This window comes from Balaenoptera borealis, assembly GCF_965194805.1.
Source record: "Balaenoptera borealis genome assembly, chromosome: X".
Lineage (NCBI taxonomy): Eukaryota > Metazoa > Chordata > Mammalia > Artiodactyla > Balaenopteridae > Balaenoptera > Balaenoptera borealis.
The window spans coordinates 127,723,398-127,743,115 of NC_138881.1; the positions used below are offsets into that span (position 1 = coordinate 127,723,398).

Consider the following 19,718-nt stretch of genomic DNA (forward strand, 5'->3'; position numbering starts at 1 on the left):
AGGCCCCGCCCACGGCCGTTTTCCGCCCCGCCCCCGAGCCGAGGCTCCGATGCCCAGGACTGGGGAAGAAGCTGCGCCTCGGGCGCGCGGGGAGACGGGGCGAGGCCTTGGCGGGAAGGCGAGGTGCAGCTTCTCTAGCCCGCGCGGTCCTCCCACGTCTCTGTGGTCCGAGGAGGGGGCGGGGCCCAACCGTGGGGCGAGAACGGGGTGGGGCGCCCCGCGCCCTGGCTCCGCCTCCCACCCCTCCTCCGCCTCCCACCCCTCCTCCGCCTCCTCCCCTTCCCCCGAGTTCCCCCTGGGGAAGGGTGGGTGGGTAGGTGGGGATTCTGGGCGGGTGGCGGAGTCACAGTCGCTTCAGCCAGGCTGCGGAGCGGACGGACGCGCCCGGTGCCCCGGGGGAGGGGCGCCACCAGGGGAGGAGGAGGTGGAGAGGAAAAGACGCCCTCTCTGCCCGAGACCTCTGGAGGCTCTGACCCCAGGGACCAGGGGACTGACAAGTTCCTCCACCTCGGCTGCCTGAAGAGGCCGCGACCCTGGAGGGCCCTGAGCCCACCGCACCAGGGGGCCCAGCACCACCCGGGTGGCCTAAAGCGACAGTCTCAGGGACCACTGCGAGGTTTCCAGTTGCCTAGACAACGAGCCTGGGGTCAGAGCCACCACCCTTCCAGCCACCTGCCTCCTCTGCTGCCTCGGGCACCAGTCCCAGCCCCGTGAGTCCAGCCCAGGTGACATGACGGTGCTCTCGACCCCCCGGCCCTCGCGGGTGACCACGCTGAAGCGCACAGCTGTGGTCCTGGCCCTCACGGCCTATGGAGCCCACAAAATCTACCCCCTGGTGCGGCAGTGCCTGGCTCCGGCCAGGGGCCCTCAGACGCCGGCTGGGGAGTCCCCGCAGGAGGCCTCCGGGGCCACGGTGGGCGCAGCGGCCAAGGCCGGTGTCAACCGGGTGTTCTTCCAGCGACTCCTGTGGCTCCTGAGGCTGCTCTTCCCCAGGATCCTGTGCCGGGAGACGGGGCTGCTGGCGCTGCACTCAGCCGCCCTGGTGAGCCGGACTTTCCTGTCGGTGTACGTGGCCCGCCTGGACGGCCGGCTGGCCCGCTGCATCGTGCGCAAGGACCCCCGGGCCTTCGGCTGGCAGCTCCTGCAGTGGCTCCTCATCGCGCTCCCCGCCACCTTCGTCAACAGCGCCATCCGCTACCTAGAGGGCCGACTGGCTCTGGCGTTCCGCAGCCGGCTGGTGGCCCACGCCTACAGCCTCTACTTCTCCCAGCAGACCTACTACCGGGTCAGCAACATGGACGGGCGGCTCCGCAACCCGGACCAGTCCCTGACGGAGGATGTGGTGGCCTTTGCCGCCTCCGTGGCCCACCTCTACTCCAACCTGACCAAGCCGCTCCTGGACGTGGCTGTGACCACCTACACCCTGGTTCGAGTGGCCCGCTCCCGCGGGGCCGGCACAGCCTGGCCCTCGGCCATCGCTGGCCTTGTGGTGTTCCTCACGGCCAACGTGCTGCGAGCCTTCTCGCCCAAGTTCGGGGAGCTGGTGGCAGAGGAGGCGCGGCGGAAGGGGGAGTTGCGCTACATGCACTCCCGGGTGGTGGCCAACTCGGAGGAGATTGCCTTCTATGGGGGCCACGAGGTGGGGCAGGTTGGGGTGCCGGAAAGCGTGTAGCTGGGGGCTCAGGGGCAGGAGAGCCAGGGCTGCCTGCGGCTGATGCCAGAGGTGTGGGCCAACCAGGGCCTTGGGCAGCTCAGATGGCACAGTAATGGAGAAGCAGGAAGGCTGGGTGGGGACTGCCCTGGGCCACTTCTGCTTCCTCTCCGCCTCAGTTTTCTTGGCCTTAGGGCTGTGGACCCTGGCAATTTGAGACCAGAGTTCCCTGATTGCCCCATGCCTGCAGCCAACAGAAAGGAGGCTGCTGCCATCTGGGGACGCGGCCTGCTGCCTGGCCCCTCCTGGGCCCCCAGACCCTTTGAAGGCTGGCCTCTGGCCCAGCTGGCCGGCCGGGCAGGCGGGCATTATGGGCATGACTCAGCCCAAGCGGAGGTTAACGAGCAGCACGCAGCGTGCCGGCCGCAGCGGTGGCGGAGCTCAGCGCTCCAGGTCAAGGCTTCCCCCATCCGGAGCCCGAAGGCCCGCCTGGCTGTGGGCTTGGCCGCCTCCCTCGCGAGGCCCCGGCCCAGGATGCCGGGCCCAGGCCGCCACTGCGGCAGGACGCACTTCCTGCCCGCCCAGCGGCCACCCTGCCCCCAGCGTGGCCGCCCTTCCGCCCGGGTCCCAGTCGTGCAGCTTCCCGGCAGGCCGGGTCGGGGGGCCGGGCCAGCTACGGCCAGTAGCCCGGGCCTGGGAAAGGTTACTCCAGGCCAGTGCTCCCTTTATCTCGCCTCGGCCCCTCCCCTTCCTCGTGCCTGGGGTTGCGGCTGCCTCCGGCTAGGCTCTCTGCAACTCTAGTTTCGGTTCCCCAGTGCTTCTCGGGGGAGGGGCACAATGGCATCCATCTCGTGAAGGCCCATGTGTCCTCCCCGGGTCAGGTGGCCTTGTGTCCCAGACCTTGTCTCACTGGCTGCGCATCACTTCAGGCAGAGAGGCAGGCTTGTCTCTGATTTTTAAAAAGGGTTTATTCCTGAGCAGATAGGGGGCATCCCGGGCATGGGCTGGGCTCCAGATTAGGAGAAAAAGTGCCTGGTCTGCAGCTGCAACCCCCTCTCCTCCTCTCCTGTCCTCTGGGCCGCAGGGCCTTGGCAGGCAGCCGTGGCCTTGGGTGAGGCACTTGGCACGTTCCCCGTAGCTACATTGTCAGCCCCAGCCAGCACTCCTGCCAGCTCCCAGCACGAGCCTGGATTGCCCGGGTTCTCAGAGTAGGCGTGCTCATTTCAGGAACAGGAGATCGGCTTGAGGCAGAGCCACTGAGCGGTGCCGCAGACCTGGGTGGTGGGGGTAGAAGAGAGATCACTGGCTCCTTGAAGGACTTCCTCTGGGCTAGTTTCAGCAAACTGCATGCTCACTGGGAGGATTCACCGGCCAGAGCGGGAGGGACCTTGTGAGCGTCCACAGCCTGTCTGTTTAGGCCTCAGCCAAAGGCCTGAAAGCAGTGTGGAGTGATGGGCCTTCATGGGTGGGTTGATTGCCCTTACTGTGTAGGCAGGTGGCTCACCTCAGCCCCATTGGCTGATGTCCCCATGCCCAGGCTCAGATCAACAGGCTAGGGCAGAGGTGACTGGCTGGAGGGCAGACAGCAGGGTATTCTGCTGTTATTGGGATCTCAGGGAGGAGGCTTATTTAGACACGTGCATACAAGCACACACAGCCTCTCATTGGCTTGTGCCTAGGTAGACCTTTCTTCATAACTGGAAGCATGAAGCATCGTTTTCAAGAATTTGGTCCTCCTAATGGCTCAGCCAATGTGATCCAAATTCCATACCTCTTGCTACCTCCAGGCTGTGTGAGCTGGGGCAGGTCACTTTGCCTATCTGGGCTGCAATGGACATGAGAATACACACACAGTGGGACATGGTGAGAATCAAATGGAGAGTCAGCTGTGAAACCACTTGGCAAAGGAAACGGTTCTAGGCTGGGCAGCTATTGTCAGTCAGGGGTGGGAAGGCGGGGCTAGGGCATGTGCCCCCCGACCAAGAAATCTATGCCCCAGTGGCCACCTTGCTGTGACTGCTTCCTGACCACTCCAGCCGCCCGCCCGTCTAACTGCTGCTGTCACAGAGAGCCTCTTTCTCTCCCACTCCCTCCCCTCCTGTCTCTTCTCCAGGCCCTGCACAGGTCCCTCTCCTGAGATGGCAGGTAGTGGCCAGTGCAGGAAGGGGAGGGCAGGGGAGGCCCACTCACTGCTGAGCGGGTGGGCTGGAGTCCTCAGCTGGCTTGGGCGTGGGGCTGTCCACTGAGGGCGACGCCTGCACGAGCTGGCTTGGGAGTGTGCCCTGCAGGTTCTGGTGGGAGAATGCAGTGCAAGTTTCTCACCCAGAGGAGCTGTGGGAAAGTAGAGGGAGGCGGGGCCTGAGCAGGTAGAGATTATTGAACCAAGTCCTTCAAAACCAACAACCGCTTTTTGCTTTCCTGTGCTGTCCTTCGCTTAGTTCAGGGTAGCCCCCCAGCAGTTGCCCAAAGAAGTGGGCAAGGTGGCTGCCCTCAGCCCGTCTCGAGAAGCCGTCCAGGGCAAAGAGAGGGGTGTGGTAAGCACCCCAACTGAAGAGGTAGCGGAAACGGGATGAGCGCGGGCCTCGGGAGGTGGGGGGGTGAGCCCCTTCACTGCCGCTGTACCCCAATGCTGTGATGTCGGTCCCATACCTCCCCCGAGTTTGAGACCTGTCCCCTGTAAACGTGGCCCAGTCCTAACCCCCGGCTCTCAACCTTGTCGTGGTCATCAAACAGCATGGCCTGTGTGAGCGACACTTGGGGACTCTCGCTGTCACCCCTGTGGGACTGACCGCCAGGCCTCTGGGTCTCCGGTGCCCCATCCCTGCAGGTGGAGCTGGCCCTGCTGCAGCACTCCTACCAGGACCTGGCTTCGCAGATCAACCTCATTCTGCTGGAGCGCCTGTGGTACGTCATGCTGGAGCAGTTCCTCATGAAGTACGTGTGGAGCGCCTCGGGACTGCTCATGGTGGCCGTCCCCATCATCACCGCCACCGGCTACTCAGAGTCAGGTGAGAGGGGGCCTGTCCTCCTGCACCACTGGGCTAGGCTTGGGGGGCCCCCGTGCTCAGCCGGCCCACCTGACTTTTCTACTGGGGTCGGGGGGCACCCGGCAGGTCACACTCTCCCGGAGCTCCTCGCTGCCTGCCACCCTGTGTGCGGCTCCCCTTTACAGCATCTCACGCTTCTTGGTCCCACTTGGCCAAGCCCAGGGACTGCAACTCAGGAACAGCCTTCACCAGGCGCGCGCACCCTTGCACAGCTGGCCCTGTCCTCGGCTCATCTTGGAAGTGGGAGGGTGGGGAAGTACGTCGAGGGAGCCCCTTCCTGGCTTGGGCTTTGGCTTTCCCACCCACGCCTACAATAGCTCTTGCAGGTTGTCGAGGGCAGAGCCCTCTTCCCCAAGGCCTTGGGGGGACTGGGAAGGATTCGCATTTTGTTCCTTTGCTGGTTTGCAAGGAATTCATTCTGTTTGCAGTCTTTTCGTGGTTGCCCTTCAAAGGTTAATGTGCTTACTTGAGAACAGTCTGGGTTAATCAATAGCTCCTCCTCCTCTGGGCCCTTACTTAGAACACGTGGACTGCAGGACCAGCCCGCCTGGCGTGCTGATGTCCCCGGCAACAGCTTCGCCATTGCTTTATCCAGTTGGTGCGTGTTCAGATTCACCTGTGAGTTTCTGCTTTCTTGGCTTCCCAGCCCTTCCCCGCGGCCCAGTGACCCTCCTTCAGACAGCCGTCCTTCAGAAGTCCTTACTGTGAGGCTTTCATCATGGAGCTTCGAGATTATTTTCTTGTCTGAAAATGTCTTTCTTTATCCTCCCCCCTACCCCCGAACTGAAGTTCATTTGGGTGAGGGAGCTGAGACGGATGGTCGGTCTCTCTCAGCCCATTGACAACATCCCGTTACCTCCGTTGGAAAATCTGTTACCAGCTTAACTGCTCTCAGCAGCCTGCGTGGTCTGCCTGGTTAGACTTTTCTCTTTTTCTGCAGTTTCTTTAGGAAGCGTTTGCCTGTGCATTTCTGTCTATTCGGCTTGAGACTTGTTGTATGGCCGTTGAATACTCAGATTGTTCCATTGTTCTGGAAAGTTCTCAGCTATTATCTTTTCAAATATTGCTTCTCTCATTCTTTTCACTTTTTCCTTCTGGAACTCTCACTACGTGTTGGGCTTCTCACTCCTTTGTGGCTCTCCGTCTCTCTTCACTTTTCCCCATCTAGCACTATCTATGCTGAATTCTGGGAGGTTCCCTCAGATTTTCTTGCTCACGCATTTGCTAGTTTTCTCTTCAGCTGCATCTAATTTGAATTTTCCTTTTTTTCTGGCCACACCGCGCTGCATGAGGGATCTTAGTTCTCTGACCAGGGATCGAACCCGTGCCCCCCGCGTTGGAAGCGCAGAGCCTTAACTACTGGACCGCCAGGGAAGTCCCTAATTTGAATTGTTTTTTATTTCAGTGACTATTTCTGTAAAGTTCTGCCGGCGACCATATTAATCATGCTCATTCCATGGTCTCTGTGCAGCTATTCGGTTGTCTGAATTCTTGGGGGTCTAAGCCAGCTTTATCTTCCATCTGCCGGTCTTCTTTGCTTGCGGTCATTGTGGGTTCTGCGGCCTAACTGGAGGGTAGGATTCCCCTGCGCACATTTGCTTTACTTTTAGCCAAGCGGCTCCCCGGTAATGAACCAGTTGGAGGCCACTTTCATGTTAACTTCTCTGCTTGGGGGAGGAGGGGGTCCCCGCACTTGCAGGTGATATTAATTTGCAACCCAGACACATAATTACAGATTCTTAGAGGAGACCTTTTGGTCCTTGCACCTGGAGCCCTGTCTTCTCCGTCTCTGGGGATGTCACAGGAGCACCTGACTACTGGCTTCTCTTCTCACTCCTGGGAATTTCCCTTGCTTTCCCGCAAGCACAGTTCTGATTTAAAAGGTGTCATATTTTATGCAGTTTGGTAGTAAGAGGGTTTTCAGATATACGTAAAGAGAGGGAGCCTGACGTGCGTGTTTCAGAACCAGAAGTCTCTCTGATTCTCTCCCTATTGGTGTCTCTCCCTTGGGGCTTCCGTACCCTCAGCTGTCTGTCCCTCTCTGGGTGACCCCTAAGAGGAAAGATCTAATTGGAGGGGGTAATTGCTTCCACCAATGGACCTACACAGAGGGTGGCCTTGATTTAGGCCAGGAGCATGGGAATGGACCCAGGAGGAAACCAAGCCGTGGTTTCTGTGAGGAAGTGCCTGTGCCCGCTTCCCTCTGAAGCTGGCACTGGGCACAGCTCAGCCTGTCTAGTCCCCGAGGCCTCTGCCTCCTCTGAAGGCCTAGGACTTTTTGGCGCCTCTGCTGTGTCGGGCTCTGCGGGCGATTCAGAGCCCTGAGCTCCCGTCCCCACCCTCACGGCCCTTGTAGCCAGTCACCTGTGAACATGTGGACCGCTCCCATCCCCCTTGCTCACTCCGCTTGTCTCACTGGCCTTGCCCACAGCACCAGGCCTGCTTCTGCCTCAGGCCCTTTGCTCCTTCTCGTGCTGCCAGGAATGCTCTTTCCTCTGCCATCCCGCGGCCCCTCCCTCCCTCTATGGGAGCTCTGCTCACAGGCACCCTCTAGGTGAGACCCCCCGCCCCGCCTTTCTCTCCCCCTCCCCCGCCTCGCTGCTCTTCAAAGTGCTGAACAGCCCGTCTGCTCCACGTCTGCGGCTGCCTTATAGAGGCTCTGCCACTTTAAACTCAAGGAGGCCAGAGCTCTGTCTGTTTTGTCCCTGCTGTGTCCCCAGTAACTGGACACAGAGAGCGCTGGGAACCGGGTGAGGAGGCAAGCGATTATCCACAGGGGAAGGTGTAGCTACCTTTGCCTTTCTGGCCTGCCGGCATGGCGGCCTGGCCGGGAAGAGCTATCAGGTGTCTGGCTCTGGGGCACTCATCTTAGCCCCCAAGGCTCCGAGGAAAGCTGCAGAGGGTTATGCTGTCTCCAGGGAGGGGCCCACTGTTGCCAGGGCCCCCGCGCAGACCCTTTCCCTTTGTGCGCAGTCCCTTTCCAGCTCTCAGGATGTCCGGGGAGGAGGGTTTGTGTCCCCCCTGCCTAGGGACCTTAGACTGTCAGAATCACCACTCCCCTCCCCCGCCCAGTTCCCTGGACTCCTGGTGCTCTAGCCAGCTGTCTGGCCCTATCCACCCCACACTGCACCTGCCCTGACCTGACTCCCTGGCCCTTCCCAGCCCACCCCCACCATCACATCCTTGAGGCTCCAACCTCAGATCCATTTATGCCCCTGGATAGAGTTAGCCCTCAGAGTTGGCCTCCCCCGTGCTCCCCATCACCATTTCCAGAACATTCCTTGTGTAAAAACCTTGCCCCTCTAGGGGGTCCAACGGTCAAGGGAGTCAAGGCCATTGACAAGAGAGGGTTGAAGTGAGCGACCATGGGGTGTCAACTGAGACAGAAAAGAAAAAAGCAAGTCAAGACAGGAGCAGGCTCTCAGGGAGAAATAGTAGTACTGAGGATGGCCACAGAATACGGCAGCAAGGGGAGAGATGAGGGCGACACGGGGTAGACCGGAGGTCTGAAAGGGGATATTCCTGTTTGAGAGGCTCGGGAGGGGCTGCCGTTGTAGTGCAGGACACAATATCTGCGTTATTGAGATGTAATTAACATACCATACAATTAGGCCTTTTTACGGGTACAATTCAGTGGTTTTTGATATAGTCACAAAGTTGTGCAACCATCACCACTAAGTCTAGAACACTGTCACCACCCCAACAAGAAAGCCCGGACCCATTAGTGGTCACTCCCCACCCCACCTGGCAGCCCCCAGCGACCATTAATCTTCCTGTCGCTATGGGTTTGCATCTTCCGGACATTTCATATAAATGGAATCACACGATATGTGGCCTTCTCTATCTGGCTTCTTTTGCTTAGCATCGTGTTTTTACGATTCATCCACGCTGTAGGATTAATCAGTACTTTATTCCTTCTTATGGCTCAGTAACGTTCCATTGTATGTATATAGCTACCACATTGTGTTTATTCGCTCATCCATCGGTAGACATTTGGGTTGTTTCCATCTTTCGGCTCTTACGAATAACGCTGCTACGCATACTCATGTATCATTTTTTGTGTGGACCTCTGTCTTCACTCCTCTTGGATATACGTACGCCTAGGAGTGGAATTGCTGGGTCATTTGGTAACCCTCTGTTTAACATTTGGAAGAACTGCCAAACTTGTCTTCCACAGCAGCTGCACCATCGTTCAGCCCCACCAGCGGTGTCTCATGGGCCCAACTGCTCCACTTCCTCACCAACACTTTTACTGTCTTTTCAGTTATAGCCATCCTAGTGAGTGTGAAGTGGTGTCTCATTGCAGTTTTGATTTTGTATTTCCCTGGTGACCAATAAACATCTTTTCCTGTGCTTCTTGGCCATTTGTATATCTTACAGAGGAAATGTTTATTCGGATCCTTTGCCCATTGTTTAATTGATTCGTTTGTCTCTTTATTGTTGAATTGAAAAAGTTCTTTATGTATTCTGGGACCTGGGCCCTTATCAGATATATGATCTGCAGATATTTTCTTCCAGTCTGTAGGTTGTGTTTTCACCTTCTGGATGATTTACTTTGGTGCCCAAAACTTTTTACGTCTGTCGAAGCTCCCTTACCTGTTTTGCTTTTGTCACTTGTGCTTTTTGGTGTCGTATTTAAGGAGCCATACCTAATCCCAGGGCACGAAGGTTTAGCCCTGCTTTCTTCTAAGAGTTGTGTAGTCTTAGCTCTTCCGTGCAGGCCGGTGCTCCACCCTGAGTTAGTTTTTGTGTGTGGTGTGCGGTAGGGGTCCTTCTTTTTTTTTTTTTTTTTTAAGAAACTTTTTTATTTTATTTTATTTTATTTATTTATTTATGGCTGTATTGGGTCTTCGTTTCTGTGCGAGGGCTTTCTCTAGTTGCGGCGAGCGGGGCCACTCTTCATCGCGGTGCGCGGGCCTCTCACTATCGCGGCCTCTCTTGTTGCGGAGCACAGGCTCCAGACGCGCAGGCTCAGTAGCTGTGGCCCACGGGCCCAGTTGCTCCGCAGCATGTGGGATTTTCCCAGACCAGGGCTCGAACCCGTGTTCCCTGAATTGGCAGGCAGACCCTCAACTACTGCGCCACCAGGGAAGGGGTCCTTCTTTTGCATGTGGATACCCGGCTGTCCGAGCACCATTGGCTGGCCAGACTTCCGCTCTCCCCCAGTGGGTCAGCTAGGATTTTCCACTGTCCTTGCCACTCCCTGCCCCACTGTGCTCTGCAGACTCGGAGGTGGCGAAGAAGGCGGCCCTGCAGACGAGGGGGGAGGAGCTGGTGAGCGAGCGCACGGAGGCCTTCACCGTCGCCCGCAACCTCCTCACAGCTGCCGCGGACGCCATCGAGCGGGTCATGGCGTCCTACAAGGAGGTAACCCCTGCCCAGCCCCTGCCCCTACCGTCTCCGCTGCCTCCCTGCCCCCAATGGCAGGGGCTGAGCCAGGGTCACACTCCCTGCAGGTGACTGAGTTGGCTGGCTACACAGCCCGGGTCCACGAGATGTTCCAGGTATTTGAAGACGTCCGGCACTGCCGTTTCAAGAGGCCCGGGGAGCCAGAGGACACTCAGGCGGGGTCCGGGGCCGTGGTGAGGTCCGGTGTCCGTGTGGAGGGGTCCCTGCAGATCCGAGGTAAGGGTGCCCTCCCCAGAGAGGCCGCCCTGGTCCCGGCCCTCCCGCGGCAGGCTGCCCGGCGCCCCACGGAGGGCTTCCTGGGCACGCTGCGGCCCCTGCAGCCCTCACGCTCAGAGCAGTCGCCGCTGGCCCCCGCGCTCACGTGCCCAGTCCCTTCCAGGTGCCCCGGCCAGGGTTTCCCTTTGCGAGAGAGGGGGGCGTGGTCCCTGAGCGAAGGGGCTCACTCACCCACGCAGGTAGCGAGAGAAAGTTCGAAGCTCCAGTAGGGGCTGGGGCGCTGTGCAAGAGGCCCCAGGCGTCGGAGCCGCCTTTCGGATGGTGTGGCGTTGAGGGGCTACAGGAGCGGACCCACGCTCGGGTTCCAGGGGCCAGGGAACCGGCTTTGGCCCTCCGCCGCCCGGAGCACAGCAAGGGGGCTGTAGTCAGCTGGCGGGCAGCCGCACTGTATTCCCGAGGGCCCCTGGGCCGCACACTGGCGCGCTGGCGCGGGTTGGGGGTACACGGCGCGCACCGGAGGTGGAGGGAGAGCTCTGCTCCTTCTCTCCCTCCTCGCGTTCCCTCTCCAGGCCAAGTGGTGGATGTGGAGCAGGGCATCGTGTGTGAGGACATCCCCATCGTCACGCCCGCGGGGGAGGTGGTGGTGGCCAGCCTCAACATCAGGGTAGGTCGAAGGGCGGAGGCGAGCCCCAACCTGGAGGCACGGGCGGGGCCGAGCCCAGCTCTGGGGCCCGGGGCCTGGCCTTCTGCACCCACCTCAGCCCTCAGCATCCAGCCCGGCCAGCCTGCCTGCACTGCCAGTAGCCATTGACCCCAGGTCTACGTGGCAGGCAGGCTAAGCTCAAGGTGAAAGACCGACGTGTCTCTGACTGACTGTTAGTTCTGGGGCAGTGGAGTCAGAGCTGATTAAAAGAGACCAGTGATTACCTGGATTGGGCTGGAGTCACCCAAAGGTTCCTGGCCCTGTCGTTGCCAGCACCCCACGCCCACCCCTATCCCTGAGTAGCCCAGGACTTTGGGACTCTGGTCCAACTCCAGCTGTGATGAAAGAGATTCTATTCCACTGACCCGGGCTTGAGGTCCCACAGATCTGCTGTGAGAGGCCCCCAGGGCGCGTGTGTGCCGGGCGCAGCCTGGCCCACTGGGAGGGCTCTCAACCATTACGCAAGCTGTCTGTGGAGAGGATGCCCTGGGGGCAGACATCCACCAGTGACCTGTGTCCCCAGCCAGGGCTTTGGACAGGGTCAGGGAGTGATAGAGTGAAGGGGAGTCCTGGGTGCAGGAGTCATTCATTCATTCATTCACGCATTCAACTAATGTTCCCTGAGCTCCAGGCTGGACACTGTAAACCACAGGTAAATCAGGGGAGCCCCAGAGGGTTACAGAGATCCCGGATTTGGGACTTCCCTGGTGGTCCAGCGGTTAAGACTCCACGCTTCCACTGCCAAGGGCGCGGGTTTGATCCCCGGTCAGGGAACTAAGATCCCACATGCCGCCCAGTGTGGCCAAAATAAACTTTAAAAAAAAAAGAAAAGATCCATGGTTAGACGGCTGTCCCAGGTCCAGCGAGGGCCACAGGAAAGGTAGAGCAGAGGTCTACATCCCTGGGGGAGTAGAGGTGACATGAAGCTTCACCCAGGAGCCTCCGGGCGGGCAGGCGGGCAGCGTGGTGAAGAAGAGGGCAGGGACGAGGAGCCAAGGGACTTCGGGTCCAGGTCCTGCACGGGCCACATGTGCCCCGCTGAGGAGCCAGGGCAGCGGAAGCCATGGCCAGGCAGGGAATGAGCAGGAAGGGCCAGTGCCTAGAGCTCCTTTCCTTGATGTGCTGAGAGGGGACCTGAGAGCCAGTTGGAGGCTGGACGCAGGCCAGTGGTGCGAGGCCCATCGCCCCTGGCAGTAGTCACCCTTGGGGTGTGGGGCTGCCACTGACGGCCAGTTTATGCAGGGTGAATGACTTCCAGGCAGGCCCAGTGGAAGCCCAGCTGGGCAAACCTCAGAGGCCATGGTGAGCAGGGGCGCAGCTGGTTAGAGAGCGAGGTCAGGCGAGGAACGGGTGACCAGGAGCTGAGCAAGGGCTCTGTCCTGGCAGAGCCGCTGGTGGAGCTGGGCTCTGGGGCTGGGAGATGTTGGGGACGGGGAGCAGTTCCTGGCCCTGATCAGCCAGGTGATAGGGTCAGAAGGGCGGTCGGAGAGATGCAGGGAAGGAGACAAGGGAGGCAGCCGTGGAGCTGGCTGGGGCCGAGGCAGCTCTCCCGGAGCCAGGCACACAGAGGAGCCGGGGCCTGACCAAGCAGCGCTCCCACATCTGCACGGAGGGAGGCCTGGGCCCTGCCCGGCGGAGTTTATAGTCTAACGAAGGAGGAACAGCAAACGAGGGGCTCAACCAAAAGAAGTTCAGATCAGGGTGTCTAGGCCTCTCCCAGCTTCTGATGTTTTGCCTTCATCTTTTTTTTTTTGGCTGCGTTGGGTCTTCCTTGCTGCACGCGGGCTTTCTCTAGTTGCTGCGAGCGGGGGCTACTCTTCGTCGCGGTGCACGGGCTTCTCATTGCGGTGGCTTCTCTTGTTGTGGAGCACCAGCTCTAGGCGTGCGGGCTCAGTAGTTACGGCACTTAGGCTCAGTAGTTGTGGCTCGTGGGCTCTAGAGCGCAGGCTCAGTAATTGTGGCACACAGGCTTAGTTGCTCCGCGGCATGTGGCATCTTCCCGGACCAGGGCTTGAACCCCTGTTCCCTTCATTGGCAGGCGGATTCTTAACCACTGCGCCACCAGGGAAGTCCCTGCCTTCATCTTCACATGGCACTCTCTCTGTGCACGTGCCTCTGTGTCCAAATGTCTCCTATTTATAAGGACACCAGGTCACACTGGATTAGGGGCCCACCCCACTCCTCATCTAAATTTCATTATATCCGCAAAGCCTCTATTTCCAAGTAAGGTCACATTCTGAGGTCCTGGGAGTTAGGACTCCAACATAGGACTCTTTGAGCGGATACGGTTCAACCCATGGCACTGACCGAGATAAAGCAGACGGACGCGCGTATCCGCCACACTCTGGGATCTCGCGAGGACTGCACTGGCTGGAAGGCCCTTAGGGTTGCTGTGGTGTCACACATGGCGGTGGGCGGCGGGAGCTGTACCCCACGTGCCTTGACTCCGTGCCTCATGCTCTCCCCACCCCGAGGACGGCGGGCTCCCTGCCATCCGCACGCTCCCCGCCTGCTCGGGCGGCCTTTTTCCTGTAGCAGGTGTTTCCAGAACACCAGTGGACACGATGTAATCGGCTCACGGGGGGCCTCAGGCGCTTGACGCTTGGCTTCCAGGTGAAGTGGGGTGGCTGGGCTGCAGGCTGACATTGACCTCCTGGGGCACGTAGCCGTTTGTTGGACTGTGGCAGAACAGGCCCTCCTCCTGCTGGCCCCCTGCTCTCTGGTGCATGTCGGGGCCGCCATGCCTCACCTAGAGACGGGGGACGGCGCGTGCTGGGCGCGGGCGGGGCTGTCAGGCAGGCCGCGGGTGGGGGGGCCGGGCCGGGTCCCACGGCCGCTGCCTCTGCAGGTGGAAGAGGGCACGCACCTGCTCATCACAGGCCCCAACGGCTGCGGCAAGAGCTCCCTGTTCCGCATCCTGGGCGGTCTCTGGCCCACCTACGGCGGCGTGCTCTACAAGCCCCCGCCCCAGCGCATGTTCTACGTCCCCCAGAGGTGAGCGCTGGGGTGATGGGGCCACCGGCGGGGGGTGGGGGGGGAGGGAAGGAGCCCGAGTCCCCAGGTCCGCCCCCACCCCCCTGACCTGCGGAACCTGACGTCCCGGAGGTGGCAGGGCCTGAGGCCTGGGCAGAGGACGGCAGGGTGCTGCCACTCCACCCCAACCCGCTCGCCCAGCGGCTTCACAGCGGGGGGGTGCGTGTGCACGCATGAGTGTGTGGGGGCGAGTACCTGCACGTGTGCCGTGATGCGTGCGTGCAAGCTGAGTGTGCGTGCGTGTGGGAGTGGGCGGGCGCGGCACGCTGCGCGGCGGCCTTCCCGCCAGCCCCTCTCGCACAGGCAGGGCCCACGCGGAGCCTGCCCGGGCACAGGGCGTCGGCAGGGAAGCCGGGCTGCCCTGCCCTCGGTGGACACGTGGCTCTCCCGCAGGCCCTACATGTCTGTGGGCTCCTTGCGCGACCAAGTGATCTACCCGGACTCGGTGGAGGACATGCGAAGGAAGGGCTTTTCAGAGCAGCACCTGGAAGCCATTCTGGACATCGTGCACCTGAACCACATCCTGCAGCGGGAAGGAGGTAGGGGGAGGGGCACCCCACTCGTCAGTGCCACAGGGGAAGCCATCGATCGATCGTCCTTTGTCCCAAGGCTCAGCCGGGGAACCTGCTGCTGCCCCTGCCCGTGCCTCCCTCCTGGCCCCCGAGGGATGAAGACTACCCCAACCGACGTTCGGGAGCCCGCAGTGCTTTGTGGCCTGCAGAGCCCCGCCCCCTGGGGAGGACCGACAGGAAGCGGCGGCCCCAGACGGCCTGAGTGCGCTCCACTCAGGAAGGGAGCCAAGCCTGGCGGGGGCCATCCAGCGGGGCACCCTCTCCAGGCTCTGGGCTCCGTGGCAGGCAGGGCCTCTTGGGCCAGGCAGGGAAGCGACAGGTCAGTTATGCATTCAGGGAGAGGGCAGAGCACGGCTGTGGGCAGGGCAGCCTGGAGTGTGCATGGCGGGAGCAGAGGTGGAGGGGACGCCTGCCCACCCACGTGTCTGGCTCGAGCCTGGGAGGTGTGTCCCCCGGGAAGAGACCGCAGGAGGGAGGGACAGGCCGATGGCCAGAGGACGCATCGCTTGGGGACTTCTCAGGTTGGTCTTTAATTGCCTATCGTGCCCAGAGGGGCGGAAGAGGAGAGTGCGGCCCAGCTGCCAGATTTTGGAGTTTTATACTGAAAGCTGAGTGGCAGAGCTCCAAGTCCTACCTAGGCTACCAAGGGGCAGCTTGACCTTGAGCAAAACCTGACCTCTTGAGATGCTTTCCACCTGTAGAAGGGGCCAGGTACCAGTCTCAACCTCAGGGCCAGCAGTAAATGAAAGAGCGCCTGTGAGGACCCATGGGGGCTCTGCAGGACATGGCAGATGACTCATGAGAGTCCTTCCCAGGTGTTGTCACCTGTGCAGAAAGGGGGCCGCAGGCGGTGGGTTCAGTGGGGCTGCTCCTCCCGGGCCTGCCCTGGTTGCCATGGTCCCTGCAAAGCTTCATCCCCAGCTTCCCCCTGGCCTGGTCAGGCCTCTTTCGCTTGCCCTGGGAGCGTACCCCTCCTGCTGGGCTCCACACACCCCTGAGGCCGGCCATTACACCCATTAGCATCGAGTTCAGCTGTGAGTAATAGAACCATCAGCCAACAGTGGCTGAAATAATGTACACGTTCATCTTACCGTGACATAGAAGTCCTGAGGAAGGCAGGCCGCAGTTGGTGGGGGCAGCCCCACTCGACGAAGGCCCCCAGGTCACTCTGCTATATGTGGCTTCCTTTCCCAAGGTCACCTCGCGGTCCAAGGTGGCTGCTCCGGCATCACATCATATCCCAGGCCATAGGATGGAGAAAGTGGCAGGGGCGGTGGGGGGGGGGGGTGTGCAAATCATAGAGTGAATGCCGTCTGTCTTTTAAAGAAAGTTCCAGAAGCTGCCACGTGTGTAACACTTACACTTATACCCCATTGGCCAGAATTCAGTCCTGTGGTTAAACCTCTCATCAAGGCAAGCTGGGGGATTTTGTCTTTTTTGTGTGTGGCCACATGCCCTGCCAAAATCGCTAGTTTTCTGGGAAGGCAGTGGAGGGAGCAGGCGAGGAGGCGTTTCCGATGACTCACCCACTCGCCTCCTGAGCCTTGCTGACGTGCTCTGCCAAGCAGGGACGCACAGGCCTGGCGCCTGGGGGTGAGAAGCCTTCTGGAGAGCCCATCGCAGCCATCCTTGAGGCTCTGCCGTGACTGTTTGATGCCCACTGGCACTTCATTAGCACCCCATTAGGCCCTGTGTGAGTTCGCTGGCGCCACAGATTGGGTGGGGCAAACAACAGAGACATATCGTCTTCCCGTTGTGCAGGCCGGGAAGCCAAGATCCAGGGGCGTGGGCAGGGGCAGTTCCTTCTGGGGACCATGAGGGAGGGTCTGTTCCAGGCCTCTCTCCCCGGCTTGGAGTTGCCCTCTGCTCCTTGTGTCTTCACGTCGTCTCTCCTCTGTGCGTGTCTGCGTCTCCAAATGTCCCCTTTTTATAAGGACACCAGTCCCATTGGATGAGAATCCACCCCGGTGACCTCACTTCAATTCGATCACCTCTGTAAAGACCCTGTCTCCAAATGCAGTGGCATTCTTATGCCCTGCGGGTGAGGGCTCCCATGTATCTTTTCTTGGAGGGGATGTAATTCTGGTCCCAACTCTTTTGAACTATTCCGGTGTCCCCACAGACGGACAGGTACCCAGAGCACACGTCCCCAGTAGACAGCCTTTCCCCGAGCCACGTGCGCTGCCGTGTTCCGCTATCGTGGTGGCCCGGGCCCTCTGCCCGTGCTGCCCGGCCCCTGTTGAACTGAACGGCGACCTTTGTCCCCTGCCAGGCTGGGAGGCCGTGTGTGACTGGAAGGACATTCTGTCCGGGGGCGAGAAGCAGAGAGTTGGCATGGCCCGCATGTTCTACCACAGGTGAGCCGCGCTGCCCTGAGTGGTCGTGCTCCCTCGGGCACTGGGAGTCCTCCGAGCTGGCGGCAGAGACAAGGGTGCTCCCTGGGTGCTCCCTGGGACCCCCTTAAGCGGGGAGGGCAGCGCCACCAGGAGGCCTTGCCCTGCCCCCCAGGGCCCAGCAGGGATGGGACCGCAAGGACGGGGGTCAGCACGCAGATCAGGCTTCCCGCCCCCACTGGGGCCTGGGGCCGGCCCGGGCTGTTGGCCTTGGAGGGTCCACAGGCTCACCCACTCAGCCCCCACCCCCAAGGCCCAAGTACGCCCTCCTGGATGAATGTACCAGTGCCGTGAGCATCGACGTGGAAGGCAAGATCTTCCAGGCGGCCAAGGATGCAGGCATCGCCCTGCTTTCCATCACCCACCGACCCTCCCTGTGGTAGGTGCCCTCCCTTCTGGTGAGCGACGCGCCCGTGGCTTTGCAGCTGGGGAGGGGGCGGTGCTGCCAAACAACCTCCCGCTCCCTCTCCTGGTACAGGAAGTACCACACACACTTACTACAGTTCGACGGGGAGGGTGGCTGGAAGTTCGAGAAGCTGGACTCCGCCGCCCGCCTGAGCCTGACTGAGGAAAAGCAGCGGCTTGAGCAGCAGCTGGCGGGCATCCCCAAGATGCAGCGGCGCCTCCAGGAGCTCTGCCAGATCCTGGGCCAAGGCCCCGGAGTCCTCCAGGCCGCTGCCACCTGACAGACGGCCCTGGCTCTTAGCCCTTGGCCCACGCCCCACACCGAGCCCTCGGATCATGTGAAGGAAACGGAGCGCCTGCCCACCAAGCTTCCCCCCCCCCCCGCCCCCGCCCCGCTGCGGGCCCACCCTGCATGCTTTGCCGTCCTCCCAGGCTTCCCAGAGGACAGCCAGCGAAACCCGTGCCCACTTCCCAGCCCCACCAGACTGGGCCCCGGGCGAGCGGAAGGGGAGAGGGGCCAGAGGCGCGGCCCCGCTCACAGCACCAGCCCGTGCCCAGGAGCCTTGGTGTTTGCAGGGCAGCGCCTCCTCCTGAGTCTGGAGTCCCCCCATTCCCTCCTCTGCGGTCCCTTGGAGACATCACGGCCGGTCCATCTCTCTACTGCCATCATCCCAGTGGCCTGCCGAGGCTCCCGTCCCCCGGAACACCCTTACTGCCATAAAAACGGCCAAGTGGGCCCCGCGATGAGGCAGGGCCCCCTCATCTGTGCCCCTTCTCCCCACCAGTCATCCCAAAGAGCCCTCGGGAGAAAGAATTGCACAGCATTTCCTACCGAGCAATGACAGGAATGTAGTCCCGTCCCCCTCCGTCCCCAGCCCTCTCTCCTTCAAGGTAATTTATTGCATTCGTCTTTGTAGCCCTCTCCGGCGCCAACATGAGCACCCTGCCAGCGGGGGAGGTGTCCTGGGCCCCTCAGCCAGCCCCCAGCCAGCCCGCCACCCCACCAGCCTACACTGCCAACCGCCAGGGCGTGGGTGGGGGCGGGCCAGGCGGGGGGCGCAGGGACGCTGGGGCTGCCGGGCGTGAGGGCACCGCTGTGCCCAGTTCAGTGCCAAAGAGGGGTCAGTGGGGAAGCTGTCTCTGCAAAGACGGCCCCCACCCGAGGGGGAGACCCCGCCACCGCGCCGCCCTGTGCCTTTCAGGCCCTCAGCCCTCGGGTCGGGGAACCTCCCTCAGTTCCTCAGTAAAACCTCCTGTGGAAAGTGCAGTCCTGCCTCCCAGCCTCTTTGTCCGTCGGGGCTTGGGGGAGAGGCGGGAGGGGCCGCAGTGGCCTGGGTGGGGAGGAGGAGCCTTGAGCCCCACCCCCAGCCGAAGATGCTGCCCTGCACGTTCTCCGGCAGACACGGCCGTGGGCAGGCGGCGCCAGCAACATGTCACAAAAAGAATGGCTGTGACCACCTAGAGGGGTGGGATAGGGAGGGTGGGAGGGAGGGAGATGCAAGAGGGAGGAGATATGGGAACATATGCATATGTATAACTGATTCACTTTGTTGTAAAGCAGAAACTAACACACCATTGTAAAGCAATTATGCTCCAATAAAGCTGTTTAAAAAAAAAAAAAAGAATGGCTGAGCCGGAAGAGGACCCAGCCCGACCTTGTGCCAGGCTGGAGAGGAGAGGACCGAGGTCCGGTCCACCCGTGACGAGCTCCGAGAGAGATACTGAGAGAAAAACAGCGAGCTGCCAAATGGGCTGGCAGGGGACACCGAGGAGGAAGAGTCCTGAGCCAGCCGGGCAAGGAGCAGTGGGGACACAGTGCTTCTAGACCTTCTAGGAGGGGGTAACGCTTGTGCAGAGGCCCAGGGGTGAATCAGGAGCAAGATGCAGGATATCAATGCCAAGTGCAGGGGGAAGGGAGGGGCCTCGCTTACAGAGCCTGGACTTCAGAAGCAATGAGAAGCCACTGAAGGGTTTTCAGCAGGATGGGAAACAACATGGGATTCACGCTTAAAGGAGGCTGCGTTGAGGGTTGCTTGGAGGGAGGCAAGAGCACTGCGCTTGGCCCTCACCCACTGCTGGTGGGACAGAGGTGGGGCAGCCATCATGGGGAACAGTGTGGCGGGTCCTGGAAAGCTAGGCAGAGTTCCCATGCGACCCAGCACTTCCACTCGGAGATGTAGACCCAAGAGAATGGAAAATAGATGTTCAACCAAAACCTTATACGTGGGGCTTCCCTGGTGGCGCAGTGGTTAAGAATCTGCCTGCCATGCAGGGGACACGGGTTCGAGC

The 19,718-nt window shown here is 60.8% G+C and overlaps 1 protein-coding gene across 3 annotated transcripts; it reads left to right on the forward strand.

Moving 5' to 3' along the window:
- The first annotated feature begins 85 nt into the window (after positions 1 to 85).
- On the forward strand, positions 86 to 18,696 carry ABCD1 (ATP binding cassette subfamily D member 1). 3 transcript variants are annotated; one of them, XM_082377696.1, is made up of 11 exons: positions 86 to 1,639; positions 4,090 to 4,206; positions 4,479 to 4,659; positions 9,923 to 10,065; positions 10,155 to 10,323; positions 10,893 to 10,987; positions 13,875 to 14,020; positions 14,453 to 14,598; positions 16,904 to 16,988; positions 17,278 to 17,403; positions 17,503 to 18,696. In XM_082377696.1, the coding sequence occupies exons 1-11, from the start codon at positions 731 to 733 to the stop codon at positions 17,708 to 17,710; spliced, it is 2,325 nt and encodes a 774-aa protein (XP_082233822.1). In that variant the 5' UTR covers positions 86 to 730; the 3' UTR covers positions 17,711 to 18,696. The 3 variants fall into 3 exon arrangements, with proteins under 3 accessions (XP_082233822.1, XP_082233823.1, XP_082233824.1); XM_082377697.1 differs by having other exon boundaries at positions 4,090 to 4,185; XM_082377698.1 differs by lacking the exon at positions 4,090 to 4,206.
- The last annotated feature ends 1,022 nt before the right edge of the window (positions 18,697 to 19,718 follow it).